Below are 22,447 nucleotides of genomic sequence, written 5' to 3' on the forward strand. Positions count from 1 at the left end.
ATGATGTCTTCACATTGGCAAACATCAAACACAAACTTAACTACTGGCAGGTTTGTTACCCTGGAGGGCTGGGCAAGTCTCTGAGAGGTCTGTGGTCTATCTGGACCCAGCCTCCTTCCTTCCACCTGCTGTCTGGGTACTTAGAGGTGATCTGTACAACTCCAGAACTGGTTGTTGTTCTGTACAGTGGCTAAAGGAGTAGTTCCAATAGGTGTCGTCAGAACATAAACCTTGATCCTGCCAGTTAAGTTGGCAGATATTTCTTGTAAATGTTGCTGCTTTAGACTGGTGTGAAGAGTGGGGAAAATAACTGGGTGCACCTGTTACAAAAAGAGATCAAATTAGCTCCATGTGAAACTATAATTACTTTTCACTCCATAGATCACACACAAAAATTGAGGTCATTTTTTGCCCAGCTGCTTGCCAAGTTACTTTTTACCATTTTAGTGTTTAAACTAACAGGCTTAGTTAAAATAACAGGCTTTGTTTTCATGAGAAGAAACTCTCAGAGCCCCTGATTTCCTCCTTTTACTATGAATTTGCTTGTAGCGGAAAAAGCATCGGGAAAGGAAACTCTTGTGGATTGGCTGCCTACACAAAGTCCTCCAGCAGAGCTCGGGGAGTTCAGGGTGGAACAGGGCCATGTATGTGGAGTAGATTTCACTCCTTCAAAGACTGAAAAACTGCTGTAGTGGGAGGCCAAATGCAGTGACTTAATATGGAACCTGAAGTGGTGAGGAGCAGCTGTCAGCTTGAGCAAACCTGTGGCAAGCTCTGGCAAATCCGCTGGAGCTGTTTTATGAAAAGCTCTCTCTGAAATCACAAGGCAATAGATGAAGTTAATAGGCTGAAGAGGAGACTGTGTAAGTACCATAATCTTTACCACAATAGTCATATAATAGCTCAGGCAATAGTCTGGCTAGGCTTGGAGTGTCATCTTTGTTTTGCTGGGTTGTTAAAGGAGGAAAAAATTGTCATTGAGGCTTTATGAACTCACGGAAGATTTCTGTTTTCCCTTGCACAGATGAAATCATGCAGCAGGAGATTCGGCCGCTGGTAGCAGTGGATATAATAGAGCAGCTCCACAGGCAATTTGCAATCTTGTCAGGTAAGAAGTTGCTGGTAATGACACTCTGTGATTCTCTTGGAGACATACTGGAATGTGTCATGCTGTCTGTCACCCTTCAGCTCTGTACAGCAGTGGCAATAGTATTTTCATATTGCTCCTGAGAAATGCTGCTACAGTCAGATATTCACAGTGTATGGAATGGAAAAGTGCCAAGCTGCTGTAATTGCTTTTTTAAGGCAAGTTAATTTTCCATGTTCTCCACAATGGGCTGGGAGGAACCTATGTAGAGGGCAAGAAATTAAACAAAACTTTCACTACATATCTTTGCACAATGTCCAAGCATCTTGTTTGTGGGAAAAGATGTTGGTCTATCAGGGATCTATTCATGACCTCCCCCTTCTTCCTCATTTGCCTTTGTTTTAGAAATGATTAATAGCTAAAATGTAAGGTTCTAATCTTTAAAAGATATGATTATTACATAGTCTTTTGTTTGCCTGAAATTTGCAATCACACAAAGTGACGCAGTTCCTTCCCTAAAGAAAGAGCTGATACTGAAATATTTGGCAAATTATTTAATTCATTATTTTGGGATACTGTAGATGATAAAATCTTATCTAGGTCCTAAAACACTCTCTGCTGTTGACTGCATGGCCTCTGGCAACTCCTTTTGTCTCTGTTTCTGTCTGTTCTACAAATAAGAAAATTCAGAATTTGCTGATCATTTTCCTCATAGAAACAGTGGTGTAATGATTTTGCACAAAATGCTGAGATTATAAGAAGGTCCTCTTGGAAACCCTGTCCCTCTTGGTGGCTGTAAAGTGCACAGAGTGCACCAAACCAGCTCTGGAAATGGTCAGCTTGGCAGGCCCAATTCTTGCTCTGTCTTTGCATTTTAAAATACATTCCAAGTTGCCGAAAGAAATTGAAATCTAATTTCACAGAATTCTTTATGAGGCTCTGAGTACCAAAACTTGATTTTGGAGGCTTGCAGGTAGGATCTTGTGGCAGTTTCCTAAACTCAATTACTAAAGGGTTTGCAATAGGCAGAGGGTATTGACTGAGCAGAGGGCGCTGCCTTCTCTTCTGCAGTAAAACATCTCAGGGTTCCACCTTCCCAGAATTCCTGATGAGCACACCCCTCTGGGCAGGACAGGGTCTGGAACTGCATTAAATTTCTCAAACCCTAGGAATTGTTGAGAACTGAGTGCCTCATATGCAATTGCCTACCCAGTAAAATGTGGAGGGTTGCTATTTTTGAACTCCATTACCTTGCAACATTTGGGACCAATAGCAAAAGCTGAATACAGCATGTAATGAGCAACTTATGGAAAGTGGTTTACTAAACAGGAAGAAAAAAACCCATTTCCAATTCCAGCTTGAACATTAAACAAGGAATAAAAATGTCAAGGGTAGACTTAAAAAAAGAATTTTCATATTTCTTTATGGATTCATAATTTCAGCAGTGCTTGTATTCTCACCTGCTATTTTAGCAAATTCAACTCTTCACATTTATCTGATTCTTTTATTCTTGGAAGAGATGAAAAAGGTGTTTAAATGAGGCTGTTTAAATGTGAGCTGCTTAAAGACTTGAAAAATAACTCTTCATAGAAGGCAAGGTTGAGGAGCTTGTTTGTTAGGAATGAGCAAATAACTGGCTCATCCACATAGAAGTAATAATAACAAATAACAAAGAAAAGTGAGAAGGTGTCTTTCATGCCCCCATCTACTTAAATAACAAATCTCATTTTAAGAATTTTCAGGCTTATCCAAAATCTCCTCAGTACAGTTCAGAAATAGTATCCCACTATAAAACAGGGCAGTGTCGTTCATAGTTTCCAATTTGATTTCAGTCTGAAGTTTACAGATAAATTTGGAAACATGGGTGCCTCCACTCCAAAATCCCCATGGTAGCATGTGAAGAAGTTAAGGAAGGCTTAGAAGCCCCTTTGGTCTTATTCTGTTGGTGACCACTGGTGAGTCATAGGTAAAACATAGCAGGAATCTTCCTCACTCTCTATTGCCTCCTGCAAAGAGAACTTTAGGTGCAAGCCAGACATTACTCTACTTTTCAAAAATGCATTTCTCTAAATAATGTAACTTTCTTTTTCCTTTAGCAAAATATTGGTTTTTTTTCATGCAATGAAGACAAAACTGGGCACTCTTCTGCCTCATTTCACTTATTAAAGTAATTCACATGTAAATGACCTCATTTGATTTAGATTTTTTTTCCAGATGGCTCTGTAGCTTTTCCTCAAAGCATGCTGTTAGCTGCTTTTCATTAGGTACCAGCAACCACAAATATTTTGGTGCTTCAGTGCTTGCCTACATGGTGGCTGAAAATTTGATACTTAGCCTATTCCTGGTTTCCCGTATTGAAATGTTGCAGCTCAGTAGCCACTGTCTGGGGAAAAAAAAAACCCTTCTGTTCTTTGGTGTCACCATCTTGGGCATTAAAAGGCAATTCCAATGTTTTTGTAGAGCGTTGTGCACATAAATTATGTTTCTCTGAACAACTTCCTAACAGGGGTGTACACTGATTTATACTAGATGGGGTTATTTCTTTCATTCTGGAGTCTGCAGCCCCCAGAGCACAGCCAGTCACCTCTCCCATGCCAGTGCAGAGCCCAGAGGATGCAGCACTGACTCTGGTTTGTGTTACTCCACAGCCTCTGGCTTTGTCAAGCTCTCCTGCTCAGTCCTGTTGACCCCAAATGCATTTGTCAAGTGATAATGGAAGTCAGTGGTTGGTTCACTGTTGTAAACTTTGTCATAAATGAGTATTTCTTTAGTTAATACCACCCTTTTAGTTACAGCTGGCAGCTGAGACAGATGCAGTGAACTCACAATGTTTCCTTGCAGTAAAGCAGAAAAGAAAGGGGAAAATGATTGAATCAAAGGCTCTTTGTTTTCTCTGGACATGACTCATTAGGAACACTTCTCTCCACTATTGCTGTGTGCAAACTTCTTAAGAGGATCTGGCTGTCTTGTGGTCTCTGAGCAGATGGTAGGAATTATATAACAAGTCTGATGAGTTGGGTGTTTGATTGTGTCAGGGTCTAGTTGTAATGAATGTATTACCTGCTAACAGCCTCCTGTTTGTCCTGGTCCTCCACCTACCAGACTAATCAAGACCTTAGTCCACGCCAAGAACAGGGAAATTCTCCAAAGTCTTCCCTGGTCTGCTGAGGTCATGGAAAAGGCTGCAGTGTAATGAGGCAATGTCCTTAATTATGGAATTTTACTTTGGTCATCTCTTTTCCCATGTGCTGATTTAGCCCTGCTTAGCTTGTGAGATCGGGTTGGAGTACTGGTCCTTGTGGTTAAATTCTAGCTTTGATATCACTACTGCCGCTTTCCTTTCCCTGAAAACCAAACTCTCAGTTAATGGACTACAGCTGTGACAACACAGAGTGCTCAGCTAGGTTTGTGTGTTTCCTGGAGCTGTTAAGGGAACTAGATCACAAAGTTGAGTAGTACTGACAGCCTGGTTATTCTAACACACCAGTTTTTTACTCAAGAATAAAGAACCACTAGTAGAATACTTTTTCTGTCTGTCCTGCTGTACCAATCTGCTCTTGGAACTGCTACCATTCCTTCCCCCCCCCCCCCCCCCCACTTTTTTATCTGCAGCTTCACAACCTGTTCTTATCTGTAATTACTCTGTTAAAGAGCCCAATCTGCCATTTGCAGCAATAATGGATCATGTTGCTAAATCACGACTTTATTAGGCAAACTGTCACGAAATGTATTAGCAGAGAGAATCATTTTCTTTGTGTTCTGCTCCTGCTAACAGACTTCAGTGGATGGGAGAGTATATCTGAAAACGGTAACTGACTCAGAAGCCAGTTTATTTAATTTGCAAAGCCTGGAGGGTATTTGGCCATCTGCTTCCTGTTTAAACTGAGCCTTTTGGAAAACCTGGCCTGACCTTGCCAAAAGGACAGTTTGGATCTTTTATAAAAATTGAGACCCAGGAAACTTGATTTAATGAGAAATTCATCATTCACAACTCTTAATCAACATGGAAAACCAAAACAACAGAGCTTAGAAAAAGCAAGACTTGACCAAAGCAATGAAACGTAGCCAAGGTATCATTAGACTTTTTGGCTGTCTGACCCAGGAGATGAACTGTAGTCAGGGCTGGGCTGTGAGGACTCAGGGAGCTCTCTGCATGTGGGCAGGCCCAAGCAGTTGAGGCTGCACGCATCAGCAGCAGTGAGAGAACACTTTCCAGTACTAACTGATGAGTTAGTGTCTGTGGCAGGCTGGGGAGGTGAGCTCTGGAAACTTGCAGACTAACTTTTGGAACTTCTCCTGACTATAGCCCCTTTGTCAGGCTGGTGCTTTCCTTTTGTTTTGGTTTTATTTCCCAGGGGAGTCAGCACATTTGGTGAACTCTAGTTAGAAGACCTGCTGGCTATAGAACAGGACTTAAGTGTAGCCCCTTATTTTCTCAACCATGGATATTTTTTGTGCCTGGGTGGGAAGCATGGGAGGGCTGGAACTGAGGAGTGGGAGATTGTCTAAGATCCTCATTGTGTTCAGGGCCTTGGCCTGCAGTTGTGGTTGCTTTCTGTTTTTACATCAGTCGTACCAACATACAGATTCAGCTGTGAGAGCTCTCAGAATTCAGCACTCACACCTCATTTGTCAATCACACCCTTTACACTGCAAAGCAAAATTAAATTTTCTCAGCTGCCATAACCTTTTCTTCCCCACATATATTCCTTCCCCACATACTTCAGCTGTTTTCTTCTGGCCCCATCTTCACTGCAGCAGCTATCCAGGCTGCATTGGCTGCTGGAAAGTCTGTCCAATAGGAGCAGCTATGAATGCTGCTCTGTGTCCTGGGACTTTGGGGATTGACACACCTGAGAGTTAGTGAAGGTCCCATTACCATGGGTACCTTGTACAATCCTCATACAGCTGGTATGCTATCTCTTCTAAATTTCATAAAAGACAAATTTCATGTGCTCAGTCCTTATGGCCATGGTGCTGACTGGAGACTGTCCCTGTTGGCTTTTAGTTTGTGCTGTCTGCCCTTTCAAGACTCTGAATAGTATCTAGCTAAAGTATTTCAAGAACTGGAAAAAATCTTGTGGCAACTCCCTAGAAAGAAAGGTTGATGGTCAGGGAAAAAGGGCTGCAGCTTATCAATCCACATTCTGCAGAAATTTGCATACTGCAGCAATTCTTGGATTAGTGTCAGGAAAAAAATGGCATTAACATTTAGATGTATGGAAAAAAATGGCATTAACATTTAGATGTATGGAATTGCTGTCTTGTACTGAAGAGAGAGTTTTCCAGACACCCTTGGTATTTAAGGAGCTTCCCCTATATCTCTTATTCAAATGGATATAGATAATTTTCCTATATAACTTAACTACTGCTGGAAGTTCAGATATGGGCAGGAAAAACCCATTTGTAACATATTTGTGGTATTTCTTGTCACTCAACACTTTACACATTTCTGCTCTCTTCTCATCATAGCACTTAACAATTTCTGAGTACCAAACTCCCTCAAACTTCTCCCTAATTTCCTGGTGTGGCAGGAACTGAAGGTTTCCTTGTTTATTTCCCTGTCTGAAATACAGCTCTGCTGAACCATTGGAAGGTTCTGGTGTGGCTGTAGCAGGAAATGTTGCCTTCACCTTGGAGAATGAGATGGAGATCAGGAGCTGTAAAGGGCCTGTGGCTGAGTCAGAGGCAGGAGCTGCTGACTCTTAGTTGAATGTTCAGTCTGAGGCTGCTCCTAAGTGTCCTAGATTTGTTGCCAGTGGTGAAAGGAAGTCAATGTTCAGTCTGCTTACATTCATTTTTTAGATGGCTTTTTATAGGAGAAGATCCCATGACAAAAATACACACCCACATACATAGAGTGCATCATCAGCCTGCCTCATCCAGCTCAGGGAAGAGGCCAGGGGAAGAAGAGCACATGTGTCAATGGAGATGCAGGAGATGAAATAAAAGGAACACAAAGAGCTCCTCATTAGCAGGAGCATTAGAAGTACCCTTTGAAATGTGTAGTTTGAGCAAATCTTGAGTGTAACTGCAGCTAAACTATCAGGTGTTAAAGTAGGGAATCCAGGGGAATCTCTACCTTATCCTCCAGTGGCAAATGTTGCTGCTTTAAACCGAAATATTCCAAGTTACTGCATCTTCCTCATTTGAAGTATACTCACATACTTGAAATATGTGAATGAGAAAGTTTGGTGCCCAGAAATCCTTTGAATGCTCACAAGATACCAAGTATGAAATACCTTGGCACACACTGAGCTTTGCACAAAGAGACAGCAGACAAATTTGGTATTAAATTTTCCTGGCTGTTACTGTTTGTGTCCAGGAGATGTCACTGAGAATCTGTAGCAAACCAGCCTAACTGGGTACCTGCTGGTCTAGAGTGCAGCAGTCTGGGGAAAGCCTGACCAAACTTGCAAGGCAGCATATTCTACATCAGTGCTGACTGCAGACAGTGCAGCTGGAGGTCCAGCTGCCGTGCATCAGCATTTGGCATCACCCCAAGGCCAGTGGGGAGGTTAATGTGGAGGCTGTGGCTCTGCTCAGCATTTGAAATCCAATTCAGTGCAGTGTGAATAATGGCTTTCTTGCTTTCTCTCTTGGCTGAGACACTTTTGAGTCTCTGTAGGCCTGTTTTCTCCCTAGCAAGGTGAGTTTAGTGAATGTTCTCACACAACTGAGTCATTTTCAGATGTAATCAAAGCAATAACCAAGCTTCAGAAAGGAAAAGAGGGGCTGAAGGTAATGTGCTGATGCCATGTCACCAGATATCAAGAAGAAAAAGGGTTTCCTTGTTCAAAATTCCTATTTTCTAGAGCTCTGAGTTTTACCTTGTGCAAACATTTTATTCCACAGCATTCCAGCTCTCCTTGGCCAGAAAGGATTTTAAATAATCCAACTGAGGCTGTGAGGATAGGGCAGAGGCAGGATCAGGACTAGCAAGGGACTGTCCACTCTACAGAGAAATAGCCAGGAATTACTGGAGCGCCTCCTTGCAATGACCACCAACAGAGCAGGAGAAACTGGCTTGTGGCATCAGCTGTGGTTATCAACAGGGAAAGGCAATGGTGGAAGGGAGCAGCCTGGAAACAGGGATTATTTATGGGGTTTTAGAGGGTGCTTTCAAGGAATGAGAATGGGCTTTCCCCCCCCCCGCTCCCATGCTCCCAATGGGATCATTTATTGGATATTTTCCTGAGGAAGGTGATTTACTGCCTCACAGCTTCCTCTTTACTAAAGAGAAGCCCAGAAACTGGCTGTCCCTTGGGTAAGAGTCCTCTGTGTGTGATGAATGACTCAGAAAACTGTGTCTGCAGCAGAAATACACTCAGTATTGGGTTGTTACAGCCAATGAGCCTGGTCCAAAAAGTAGATTTATATAAAAATTGCAGAAAAAGGAGAAAGACTCAGGGAAAATATCCTTAATACCCTGTTTAAGGAGAACTAAGCAATAAGGTACCTGTAACAAAAGCTTTGTTTCATCATGTTGCTTTATGTGCTGCTGCCCCCTCAGTCTGCTCTCAGCTTTGAGCCCAAGCTGGTGAGAAAACCCCTCATAACTTCTGTGTGGTTGGAGCTGCTGATGATTACTGGATGCGGGTGCTTTAGAAGGAGAAATATGCCAGTGCTTCCCACTTGAGTACTGACCAGTCTGTCCAAAGTCATAAAATCACCTTCTAAACTTTGACTTTTTTTTTTTTTTTTTTCAGGAGGAAGAGGGAAGGATGGGGCACCCATTATAACCTTTCCAGAATTTGCAGGATTCAGTGAGATACCTGATGATGATTTTCTGAACGTGGTCACTTATCTAACCAGCATTCCCAGGTGAGACTAAGCACAAATTTCTGTTGATTTCCTAGAGAGTTTTGCTTCCCCAATGGCTCACTGATTTTAGTGGTGCTACCAGGACAAACAAGTGCCTCTCATCTCTCTAGTCATTATGAAACTTCCCTATCTACTGGAGGCCCTAGGAATTGTGTCGTGGAAGAGAGAGCTTCACACAGGGCAGGTTGAACTGAATTGGAACAGGAATAGATCTGAAGAGCAGCACCAAAGGTGGCAGATCAAAGGGAGGGTTGTTTGTGAGAAGCCTTAGGGGCACTGGATGTAATGAGGGAAGGGCTGCTTCAGGAAGGAGCCCTACTTACACAGCCCCCATGACTGCTTTTTCTCTGAGTGCACATTGCTGTGCAGCTTTCCTTTTGCTGAGAAAGCAAGTGAGGTGCCCCACTGACAGGATTCTGGCAAGCACCATGTGCTTTCAGGTACTTCATTTCTTTGGAGATTGCTCCACAGCCAGGATGTTTTCCTTGCTTTTTGCCTGCAGCTTTATAAGGATAGTGAAACAAACTGACTTCCCCTCCTCTGAGGAAATGTGCTAAGGCCTGACTGCTGAATTATTTTTTTGTTCATCTAAGAGAGCTTAACATTTTTTCATTCCCCTGATCCTGTCTCTAGACCATGGCTGTTTGTACTAGTGAGAAGCACAGCAACAATTTATCATTTCCTGTGGTCTTCTGCAAAAAGGTGCTCAGAGGATCATAGCAGAAAACGTGCCTCCTTCAAGTCTGAGTGAGAAGTTTTACAGCTCCACCTACGTGTATTTGCCAAAGTCATGGCCAAAGGGTTGCCAAAGCAAGCTGAGAGAAACCACATACTGTGAACTTAACAGCTTCATTGTTTCACTCTGCTCTGTGGGACTTTTGTTCATCCAGGGGAAACTCTGTTTTGAGTATTTCTTTACTCCTTCAGGACTGGGAGGGTGACCAGCCCCAGGGTATATACAACAGCAGCAGTGGCTGAGAAAACCATAAAAGTAGTTTTTCAGTTCTTTGTACTTGGTATGCAGGGAGATGATTCCCAGTGATTTTGTCACATGTGGGGAACCAGCGTGTTACATTGTCAACATGACAGACAGAAACCCTTTGAGCTTCTGCAGCCTGTGTGATGCCCAAAAGCACAGATGCATTCAAAGAAATTAGCCAAATTCATGAAAGATTGCTCCATCAATGGCAGCTGGACACAATGACTCAAATACAAACCAGGCTGAAGAAATTAATTTATTCCTTAATGCTGGGACTTGGGAGAAAATATATGAAGAGAAATACTGTCCTTCTCATTTTCCTGCTGCCTTTGTCTTAGCAGCCAATATCTACCAACACTGGAGTCAGGGTGTTAGGCTAGATGGACCTTTGCTTTGAGACAGTTTCAGTTCTCTTCTATCTTCTCTTCCCCTGAGGAATCCCAGAGCCATGTGCAAAGAATGAAGAACTGAGTTTCAAAACTTTGTAAGTCAGGAGAGCTGTGATATACCTATTTTACAGATGTTGAGATACGTGTGAGTAATATCTCACTCCACAGACAGGATCACCAGAACTTGTGTTGAGTGACTGCTCAGTTTGCTCTAAATGACCTGTTCAAGGTCAAGCTGGGGTTTCAAGGTACATTTTCTGCATACCAGCACTGTGGTTTGGCTCTTAGGTTCATCACAGACCACACTGAAGGGATGTGAATTTTCCAGTATATTTATTGCACTTTATTGCAGTGCTTTTAGAAAGACTGCCTGCATTTTTTGAATCACCATTTGAAACTTGCCACTATCTCTGTAAATGGTGAGGGAGAAAGATGTTAATTTAGAAGAACCTGAGCAGCAAGCTTTGTGTGATTTATGACATAATTATGTAGAGTTCAAACTCAATGAGGCCCAAGCTGTGGGTCTGTTTGGGTGCAGCAGAGCTCTGTCAATCTGCAGTTGGCTGGTCCATGCACACAGTGTCTCTGCCATGTACCTCAGCAAGCAGTAAAGGGTGTGCATTGTTACTTTTGCCAGCACTAGTGTACTAGATAGGGCTGTGTGTAAAATAACAGTATTCCTGTGTAATAGCCTGAGTATTCCTGTGTGTGATTTCACTGCTAGTTGTCCACCTTTTACTTTAATTCTCAAGAAAGATGTGAAGGTATCCAACAAAGTGACTAAGAACAGAGAACAGTCTCTAACTCTTCTGGAGTTACAAAGTTATGGCCATGAATCAGGTAAGAAGAGGTATAGTTTGAAAAGCCCTTCAACCTATTTATCATAGAAAATACTTCCTTCTTCAGAGCTTAGTGAACCAGAAAAATCAGCATAATTTTCCAGGCAAATGTAGAGAGAATATCTGTCTTTTATAGTGTCTGACTTTGCATATCCTGTAGAATAATGTTCATGCTAGTTGTGGAGATAAGCTCTGTGATTGCAGATAACATCACTTAGTGTTAGTAACTTTCTAAGTCCCTCTGGAATAATTAATCTTATATGCTCATCTGACAAAACATATGATAGGGTTGAAGATCAGCCCAGTGAGACTTTTGTCACCTGATTCATTTTCCCTGTGGTTCAACTGCTCCACCAAAGGAGTCTGCGTACAAACACATCCACAGACACTCAGTAACATCATGGTGTATGTACATGCATACTTCTGTGCATGCACTAGATATCTCCAGAAAGCCCTTTTTTACTTGCCTTATTCCATGGCCAGAATTCCTTTCTCTTTAGCTTGGCATGGATTAAGTACTTTGATAAACAGATGTCCTTTTCTCCTTTCAAAAGAGGTCAGGAAATTCAACATCTCAAGTCAGTGTTCAAGAGCAAACCTGAATATAGAGCTGAGGATGGAAGAATTCTGCTGATTGCAGATATTTCATTCAGGGAAAGAGAACCTTTCTGCCAGACATCTGTAGATTGGGCAAATGTGACAGAATTTATTGCCTGATGGTTATCTGCTCTTCAGGATTGTCTTCAAACCCTCCTTTTCAGAGAACTAGAGAAACTCCAATGCATTTTCATAATGAGGGTAGAGATATTACAGTACTGACACTGAGAAAATTGTTAGAATGTGTGTGTGTGTTTGTTCCTAAACAAACTTTTTCTGGATGCCCACTGGAGTGGGGGTTCTCAGCTGTACATCCACTTGTGCTGATGCTGCCATCTCAGCCAAGCCTCTTCCTGTGGCTGTGTGCCTGCATCCATCCCTTGGTGCCAAATGACATTCAGACCTTGGCATGGCCTTTCAGCATGCTGGTGAAATAGGATCCCTTGCTGACACTCTCTCTGTTTCCCTACTTAAGTTTAGGACTTTGTCAGTCCTATCTAGCTAAAAAGAAAAAATCCCCAAAACCCCCCAACAATAACAACAGCAAACAAACAATCCCACAAACAAGCAAAACAACAAAAAACCCCTTCACATCAAAAAGCAAACATACAAGTACCATTGGCTTATCTCAGTGACTGCAGCTGATGCTGTGCTGAACATCATTTGAAGATGAAGGGCCCAGGTTGACACTTTTGTGTTTAGTTTCTCTCACCCTTTCTGTAACCATCTGCAACACACACAATATCTTTGTTGCCTTTATTTGAACATTATCAAGGAATTTCATTCTGTGGAATATTTGTTGAGCTCCTGAAGGATGTGTCTGTGTTTGTGTATATCTAAGACTACTGAAAAGTATGTATACATTTGTGTATTTATGAAAGGTAAACCAGATAAATTCTCTTCCCTGTGCTTGAGAGGCATTGCTGCAAACATATTTTCTGTTCTCTGCAGAGAGCTGCATGTTGCACTACTAAAGAGGAAAGGTCATGTATTGTCATTGAATTTTTAAATCCTCAGAGGAATGCTGTAAAAATACTGCATTGGAAAATTCAGTGAGTTTTCCTGTTATCAGTATGAACTACTAGGAGCATTCACATGGCATCCCAGTTTTGCACAATACTTTGGATTTCAGTTTTTGATCCTGCAGACCTGCTACAGGAGCTCAGAGTTGTTACTGTGTTGATAGTCTTCAGTAGATTATTGACATGAGTTTGGATAAAATGACCCATGGAAGCAGTTCCTGAGTTGGTTCTTATATGGACAGTGGAATAGGGATCAAGGAGATAGTTTAAACCATTTTTCCCCTTAACCTGTGATAGGATGTTCGATTGCACTATGTCCTCTGATTATGACATTTATACTCTTGCTGCCTGCCTCTGGTTTGTTCTGACTGAGCCATCCTTCTTTAGTGAAGGTTCTGGACACTCACTGTGTACTTCTTAGCTTCTCCAATGCTGAGTGCTCTTGAAAGGCAGAGAAAAGTGCAGTCCCACTGAAACCTGGCACTCCAGAGTGGAATTTTTGAGAGGGAAAGAGAGGATATGGGGTATTTATGAAGTCTACAAAGGTGGAATGGAGCACCAAATCACTGCCTCCTAGATCCTCCTTGAAAAGCACTGAGAAGGAACAGGAACTGTTATTCTAGCCAATATGTTGAAAAGGATAGTTTGGAATGACTTGCAACCCCAGAACAAGTTTGTGATTGGCAAAATAGAACTCTTTATTTTCTGCTTTGCCTACCAGAATTCCTGGGGCTCTGTGTACACAAGTCAGGGGATACTGATGCCCTGGAGCTCAGTGCCCCTGTCAGGTGTCAGCATACTTGGAGAATGAAGACTGTAGGGGGGTGTCTAATTTTGCAGGGAAAAAAAAAGACCTGGGGGTTTTGTCTTCAAAAGAGCACAGTGTAATTTGTGATCCTGAACTATTCATGTCACCTAGACTGGCAGCAGAGTAGCACAGCAGCTGAGAGATTCAGCAGATAAAATATTCATGTTTTGTGTAAGCTGCTAGCCTTATGCTGGAAAGAGAAATTTTGCTGGCTTTCCTTTTCATGTGCGTTTCTGCCAAATATTCATTCTTTCCACTGTACGTTGTGTTTTCATAATGGGCTCCGAGCGTGCCGTGACGGAGGCTGTGTTTTGCTGCAGTTCTCTGCCTTGGAACAGGAGTGTCTCCCTCTAACCCAGCACACCTATTTCATCTGTTTTGCAGTCTGGAGGCTGCCAGCATTGGATTCATCATCATCATAGACAGACGACGGGACAAATGGAGTGCAGTCAAGGCATCCCTGACACGAATAGCAGTAAGTGCTTGCTTTTGTTATTTATCTTCTAGAAATTAAAATTGTCTGCTGAACCTTCAGCACATGATACAGCCTCCTCTGCTCATTTTAAGCTCCCATTTTCTGGCTGTGGATGCAGATTCTCCCTGGCTCTGCAGCTCCTAAGTGTTAAATAAGAGGGAGGAAGCTGCAGAGACAAATTACACAGTCTTGTTTACTGCTGAATTAGGACAAATTCCTTATTTTCTGGGTTGACTGCAATATAAATTCTAATAATTTGAAGTTGGTTCCTAGAGGAGTGTTAAGAGGTACCCCTTCTGTGCCCTGAGGAGGTATGACGTGGCCTGCTTATGAAAGAAATAGATCCCAAGGGATTTGTGTTTGCACAGTAGTAAATGATCTCTGTCAGAAATTCTTAATAGCTTATTTGCAAAAGTCAGAGCTGGGCACTGATTTCCAGTGCTAAAACAAGCAGCTGGTTTTATACATCTCTTACTAGGAGCATTTACTGTGAGAGGACCAAGCACCTACACACAGAGGTGTAGGATGGTGGGATGACAAAGGCGACTTTAAGTTCTTTCAAGGTATTTAGACAGAAATGTTTTTAATTCTCAGGCTTTTTTGCTGCTCTCTTCAAGAAATTGTTCTTTTTTTATGCCTGATGAGCTCAGAGGAGTGTGAGAGATGTAGGCTGGGTGTTGCAGGCAGGGCCATATCTGATGAACATGTTGAGTGTCTGCCTGTGTGTAAAAATATGTGAGGTTAAAAAGATTCAAAACCCTTTGCAGAGTGAATAGATAGGTCAGCTTGGGGAACCCATCTGTGCTACCGGCTTCCCTCACCAGTCCAGGGTGGGCAGCCAGCTTTGCCCTCTAGTGGCTGCAGCCTAAAAAATGGGAAAATGGTGCGGTGGTGCAAGTGGGACTTGGTGGGATTCGGGTCTGGGGGAGAAAGGCAATAGTCAGGAATGATAAATCTGTATCATGAAACAACATATGGCTGGGCACTAAAATACATGGGTCAGTCTTCCTGATGGGCAGTAAAATACATGGGTCAGTCTTCCTGATGGGTTTGGAAACAGTGCCAATGAGCACATGCTGAATGGACCAGCTGAGGCGATGAGCAGCTGGACTGAGCAAGATTCAGTAAGCCCTACCTGCTTTGCCCTGCTGGTGAGGAAACACTTGGCTGAAAATTCCCTTGTAAGGTAGAAATGTGCCTTCTAAGAATTCTATATTTCTTGCAGGGAGCATTTCCAGGGAACCTGCAGCTGGTGTTTGTCCTGAGACCCTCCCGCTTTATCCAAAGGGCAATCGCTGACATTGGCATTAAACTCTATCGAGATGACTTTAAAATGAAGGTACCGGTAAGCATGCAGTTTTTTGTCCATGCATTTTCTTTTCTCCATTTCTGCAGTTCTGGGCTCTCAGCAATTTCCCATAACCCATGACTGCAAGTGGCACCTGGGGCCTTTCATCTGGGTCTGTGTGGTGATGCCAAAGAGCAGTGGATGGTTCATAGTGTTTAATGGACACGTTCCCATGTCTAGTCTAACTATAAAATGTGGCTCAGTTTTTGGCATTTTAACTCAGTGGAGATGTTCCCTTCATGTAGGCAGAGGCAGATCCCACTCCAGTGACAAACAAAAGTATTCAGGACTACAGAGCAGTGGAAGCCTAAGGCTGAATTCTGCACTGTTTGATGGGTTATCCATGGCAGTGCTGACTGTCCCTCTAACATTGCTTATTCTGAATGTCTTTTATGATTCCCATGCCCTCAAGATTCAGAGTTTGTGTTTTAGTTATTTTTATATGCACTTGGCATATGTGTAGGTTAATGAGACTGTGATATGAAGAAGGTTATCAATCCTGAAAGAGTTGGAGATTATTTTATCAGGGGTCTTTTAGGAGTTGTTTTTAGCTGCATGTTTGCATGTGGCGTCAAAATTTTTAAAGTTTTATGCATAAACTTGAATTATGATTATTGATGATATTTCATCCTGGATCAGACTCATACTGTGTTCCACAGTGACTTTACTGGAGGGATTTCAGATGACTGCTTTGGATTTTGCTTTTGGATTTATGTTGTTTTAAAAAATACTTATGGTCTTCTCCAACAAATTCTAGGTCTGTTGAAACTCAAGTTGGAAGTTCAGGTGTTAAAAACACTTTCTGCTTCTCCTGAAGTGAGAGACAGCATCTATTTATTACAGTGCATACAGGAAAGGAACCATGAATAGACATTTGGTTACTGTGGTTAAATGGTAACATTTACTGTCTTTTGGTAAGGGTGGCTTTTTGGTAAAATGCAAACTTGATGAGAAAAATTACATTTGAATGCAAACCAAAATATTTTATAGTAGTTTAAAAAAATGGATGTATCTATATTTAATATGCCACAATCTGTTGCTATAGCAACATTTCTACCAGTGGCTGCAGCCCAGAAAGGAACAACTTCATCAAGGACTGGCATTTTCCAACAATTCAGCATTTCCTATACTTTTAGCAATTTATTTGACATCAGAGTTGCATTTCAAAACTTGGAAGGGATCAAAGTTGGAAGGGAGGTTAGTTCTAGGCAGGGGTCTGCATTAAATATGAAGTGCTAACTTATCTTTCTTATAGGCAGGAAAATCAAGATATCAGTTTAGTTTGGGGTTGTTTTGGATATTTTGAGCCATCCTGGGTATGTCCACAGAGCTCTTAGAGAGCAGCCTTACAAAAACTAAGAGCATGACACACCTGCTGCCTCCTGCCCAGATATCTGCAGGCAGCCTGTCAGATTTATAGACAGGCTGCCCACATATGTCTGATGCTATTCTAAGTTACTTGGGATTGTAGTACAGATGTTCTAAGTTCCTGGGATCTGTCATGCTCTCTGGAGGGGCTTTTCTACTGTGTTGCTCATCCTAAAAATACCATCTGGGCATGCCCTGCATACCCCAGTTTCAGAGCAGGGAAGTTACTGAGAACAATGTCTGTTTGTCCTCCTTGAAAACAGCATCCTAAATGCCAAGCAGGAGAACAGGACCACAGAGTTCTTGTTCGACTGGAGATGTGCTTACTCAAGGAATTAGGGATCAGTACCTACCTTCAATATCATCATAATCTTTTAAATTGTTTGCATGTTGTTTGTTTGTGTTGTGTGTTTGGCTCTATGACAACATTCATGCTGTAACTGGCCCGTGGATAGGTGGCATTTTCTATGACAACTGTGAGTCAGGACCAAGGTATGAGCATTCAAAAGGAGCTCCAAGAATATTGTGTGTGTTTGTTAAGGAAACATTTGCTTAATAATTTATTTGAGCTATCAGACTGCAAATATGCTCAGAAAAATAGATTTGCTGGGTTAAATCAATACTGGAATGAGTAGAAACCAGAAGATCAAAGAGGAGCTGGAAATAAAGCCTGCAATAACCAACCAGACACAAAAAGGAAATGCAGGATTTATATCACATTGACTTATAAATGTGGGTAATAAAACCTCATCAGGTAAATTTCTATTGGGATAGTGATTTGATTAGATATCATTAGCCAGGATCAAGATATAGAAATATAGGAGACACAGCAATGTTCATCTGAGATTAAAATCTGTGAATTCAAAAGGAGCACTCAGAGATGTACCCAAGGAACTTCCCATCATAGGAAGTGAATTAAAGCATCTTCAGAACATACATAAAAGTCTGAACTATCTGTCCATAGCAAATACTTCCTTGAGCTTTTTAGTCTGTGACTTCTTTCTGACAGCCTAACTCATCCAGAAGCAGTCCCCCCACAGCTCCATGTTCCACACTGACCCCTCTCTTCTAAACTGCTGCTCTTTGCACTCCCCAGCTGACAGACTGTGGCTGTCTCCTGTCTGGCAAGCAGCATGGGAGATGCTAATGCCCTCTCAGAGTGGGTTTTTAGATGGATGCTGGATTGCTCATGGGCTTTCTCCTGCAGGAATGCCTGCATGGTTAAGACCCACACCCTGTTGGGTAGCACCATAGCTGGCAATATTAATAGGTTTGTTTAGTGGCTCATGCTGAGCATACCAAGTTCAAACAAACATAAAATTCTTCCTAAAAGGAAACTGCATGACAGTGTACCTCTGTGCTTTCAGTGAGGTTTGAAGTATCAGAAGAGTTCCAACTTGCCAGCAACATCTCTGATGGGGAAAAGCTACAAAGCAGTTAAGATTTACTTTTTCAAATATGATTTCCAATTCAGAATTAGTGCATAGACTTTATGTTCCAAGATGATACAGCTTTTTGAACTTTCTTGCTTTGATCATAGCAGAACAGTGTTTCATAACACATTCAGGGAACAGTTTTTCCTTTAACTTTGGCTGAGATACCTTTCTTTGCCACAAGTTTCTTCACCAACAAAGTCTCCTTGTTTCTGCATTTAAAGACAGAGGTTAAGGAGAAGATGAAGTGATGGAAGTGAAAAAGAACAGAGTGAGGGCCTACTTGAGAATTTTCAGCCTGTATGGCTCCCTGGGGCCAGATGCATCCTCCACTACATTCTTGTGTCCAAGTCAGGTTAAAGTCTGGATAGATGGACAACTACATGAGGTTTTAAAAACTAGTTTCATGATGGGTTAGGAGGGTAATGGTAATGGGCCATACTCTGCCTGAAACTGGGCAACAAATGGAGAGTTGTAGTGATACCTGCTGGGACCTGCCCTGTTTGATGTCTTCATCAGTGACATGGAAGAGGCAACAGGCTGCACTGTCATCAAATATGCAGATGACACTAAATTAGGAGGAGTAGATGGTAAACTCCAAGACAGGGCCACTGGAACAAAAATTCAAGGAATGGGCTGACCAGCATATTATTTTTTTATATACCAAAGGGGCAAAGTCCTGCAACTGGGAAAGAGTTTCCTTCCACAAGGATTTTCTTACTCAAGAAATAACTTATGGTCTTCCCTTCCAACAACATAACAGTTTTGTTGTTAACAATGATTCACAGTGTAGCCTGTCTGGGGAGCATCACTGCAGAAAGGGAGCTGGGAACTTGGTAGACAGCAAGCTGTACCTGAGCCAGAGTATGCCTGGCAGCAAAGGAAGCCATCAGCATCCTGCATTAACAGGAGCAGTATGAACAGGAGCATAGCCAACAGGTTGAGACAACCACTTATCCCCCTTTACTTGGCTCTAATTAATTCACATTGAGAGCACCTTGAGTTTTGGTTCCCCCAGTACAAGAAAAATATTAACCTGGAGTAATCTTGGAAAGCCAAGAAGGTCAGGACTTGGGGCATGTGCTCTGTAAGAAGATGCTGAGGGAACTGTGCTTGTCTAACATGGAGAAGGGAAGGCTTAGGAGGGTTAATATGACAAAGCAGCAGCTTTCCAGTCCCTCCAGGTTACTGGGCACTGCAGCCAGCTTGTGTGTGGTGGTAGGATAAGAAATAACTGACATCAAGTGAAACAAGGGCAGCTCTGACTTGACATAAGGAAAAACTTTCTTACCACAAAGACAATCAGGCAGCAGACCAGACTGCCCAAAGAGGTTGTACAATCTCAATCATTGGATGTTTTTTAAGTCTTTGGTGGATAAAGACCTGAGCAACCTGGTTTGATCTCACAGCTGACATAGCTTTGAGAAAAAAGTTGGATTAGAGAGCTGAGGTTCCCACCAAGCTGAATTATTCTAGAAAGATTCTGTAAAAAAGATCAGCTAAAAACTTGTTTGGGTTTGTTCTTGAGGCTTTTCTTAGAGCACTGTTAGCCTAGAATATGCATCCTCTTGTCTCCATATATCTGCACTCATCTCACTGTCCACAGTGTTTGTCAGTGTATTTACCATGCTCCATTAGAGCCTGCTGACATGCAGAGCCACTTAAGCTTTCTTTAAATAGGGTCAAGTAACACATTTGACATGTTTTTGACATTTATTTATTTAAAATTCTTAATAAATTGTCCTCAATTCTGTTGCTGAAATCCTGGCGAATCTTCTAGCTGTTGGAACAACAATAAATGAGTGTTACTTGTGTAACCACTTGTGTTGGCAAATTTACAGAGGTTACCAAAAGTTAATGCTGCATATCTGAAGCTGAACTCAAATCTTGTTTGGCTTTCTTCAAGCAAGTCTAGTGGTAAGGAGATTCTAAAGTAAAAGAATTTATCTAGATGCATTTCTCCTTTTTATTCCATTATGATTTTAAATGGAAAAATGCCAGTGAGTTCGGTAAACATACAGTGCCAAAAAATCAGGAAATGGAAAGAAAAATCTTATTCTCAATGGTTTAATTTCAGCACTTCCCTGGATCAAGTGGTTTATGTTGAAAAAGATGCTTAACTTGCCTGTGCCTCCATTTCTCTGTAAATAAATGTTATCTAGAGAATAAATTATGTTATGGAAGTTTGTGTGAACATTATGAGTACCATACTTTTGCTCTTGATGCACATGCAAAATGAGTCAGCCCAGCAAGGAGGAAGATGATGTCAAACCAAGGTTAGTTCAAGAATGTCCATGTACACATTGAGAAGGCAAAATGTAGGGAAAATAAACTGTAGCCATGGCATGAGAAAATGCAAAATGAGAACTGATGGCCTCTGGTGGAACTGCAGCGGTCATCTACGTTCAGGCAAACCCAAATCCTAGAAACACTGATTAGAAGGTTGTTATTTCTCTCAGTCCATTGTGTTTGGATTCCTTTCAGATCATCATGTTAAATTCTGTCTCTGATCTGCATGGCTACATTGACAAGAGCCAGCTGACACGGGAGCTGGGAGGGACCCTGGAGTACGGGCACAGCCAGTGGATCCATCACCGCACGGTGAGTGCTGCTCTGCACGTCACACCACAGCTGCCCAGGCACAACTGCAGAGCAACCACTCAGCAGTACAGCCTCTGGATTCTGCTAGGGACTCGGGGAAAGAGGAAATCCGTGACTCAAACAGAGAAAGGCAAATTCCCCAAAAGTTTGTAATGGAAGCAGTAATTGTATCTCACTGTGTACCTGGCCCAGGGCCTAACTGTGTTGTGGTATTCTTACTCAGCAAGGCCTTCTCTTGCCTTTTCAATAATTGATGGCATTCATAGGCCTTCAGCTGAAATTGAAAATAGGCTGTAGCACTTTGCTGACTTTACAAAGGTCAAAAATCTCACTTTAATTATTAATTATGTCCATGCTTTTAAGAGAATAAAAATACTCAGGGCACTATTTTTTTTTCCATTTCTATAGCATGCTGGGTCTTATTTTGGGTAACTGAAGAACAGTTGCTAGTAGGAAGGCAGAAAGACTTTTTTATTCTGTTGAGGAAACTTGTACAGGTTTGATTGCTTCCTTTTTGGGCTGGTTAATGCATTTCAGTGTCTGCTTCAAAACAATGTAAACAATTTATTACGGTGCCCAGTTAAGATGACAGTTCACAAAAAACAGACTCCAAACTCTGGCACATTAGCAGACAAAATATTGTTTTATTCTTCCTAAGTAAAAATGTGCTAAGCTGGGTCATAATCCTGGAAAAGTAATTAATTTCACAGAGAGTTTATACAATGTTTGTGTCTCTCTTTGTGGACCTACTTGCAAGATTGATAGATTAGAGCCCACATCCAATGTAAGCCTCGATGTTTTGCAAAGATCTGAGCAGCTCTGGGTTTGAGTCTGTTGTTGCTGATGAGCTGGTTACACCTAACCCACAAAAAGAGCTTTTCTGAGGTAATTTAAGTCAAACCACTTTTGTCATTTTCTTGCTATAGTTTTTTTGTGTGCTTTGCTGTCCTTATTAAATTTTAGTCTCCTTGAGAACCACCAAATATTTCAGGCTTCTAAATATGCAAACATAGAACCTGAATTTCGTCTAGCATTGATTTTCTACATTTATAAATGTGTTGACTATAATGAGGTTGGAGTTGAGATGAGTGAACAGGCTTATGTGTCAAAAGTATCAAAATTAAGAAAATGTCCTTGCAGGAAGGGGGAGTGTGAAGAAATGAATCATCTGTAAGAGCTTTCAAACAACAAAAGGTCTGAAAATATGAAGGGGGATAAAAAAGCTGTATTATTTATTAATGACAGGGATCTACATAAAGCAATAATATATATTTTGGTAAAATATGCAAACAAAATGAGCCAAGAATTTACAGGAGTAGGGCTATGTAATCCCCAGAGGTTTTGGTTAAATTTGTTAGAAAAAATTTTACCAAGCACAGAGACTGGAAAGAAACCAATCCACAGATGTGACTTAGGTACATGGAACAATTTATTGTTCATATGCACAGGAGAGAGTGGGGGCAAGCAGGCTATTAAGTGAAACACTGACAAGTTCATGGTGCAGTCAGCCAAGGAATATCTGCTGGATAAGAGGCGTCAGCTTCCATGGCACCTTGAAACAATCTGACTTCCAGCCTTGCTGAGCTATGGTCTTCATGCCCTTTGCTGCTTCTCTCAGTGTTCTCATGTCTTGTCCTGCCAGTGCTTTTCTTCAGAAAAAGCTTTAAACTCTGGCTA

The 22,447-nt window shown here is 41.7% G+C and overlaps 1 protein-coding gene across 8 annotated transcripts in view; it reads left to right on the forward strand.

Annotated features, from left to right (window-relative positions):
• Positions 1-22,447, forward strand: part of MCF2L2 (MCF.2 cell line derived transforming sequence-like 2) — a 152,139-nt gene that overhangs the window by 34,662 nt on the left and 95,030 nt on the right. For 6 of the 8 annotated variants that reach the window (XM_063167213.1, XM_063167214.1, XM_063167215.1 and 3 more), the window contains exons 2-6: positions 1,025-1,108; positions 8,797-8,911; positions 13,930-14,020; positions 15,246-15,365; positions 20,654-20,770. In XM_063167213.1, the coding sequence (XP_063023283.1) occupies positions 1,025-1,108; positions 8,797-8,911; positions 13,930-14,020; positions 15,246-15,365; positions 20,654-20,770 (527 nt within the window). Of the gene's footprint in view, positions 1-579; positions 864-1,024; positions 1,109-8,796; positions 8,912-13,929; positions 14,021-15,245; positions 15,366-20,653; positions 20,771-22,447 lie in introns of those variants that run through there. The other 2 variants (XM_063167216.1, XM_063167212.1) reach the window with 2 other exon arrangements.

This window comes from Melospiza melodia, chromosome 12 (assembly GCF_035770615.1).
Source record: "Melospiza melodia melodia isolate bMelMel2 chromosome 12, bMelMel2.pri, whole genome shotgun sequence".
NCBI classification, from domain to species: Eukaryota; Metazoa; Chordata; class Aves; order Passeriformes; family Passerellidae; genus Melospiza; species Melospiza melodia.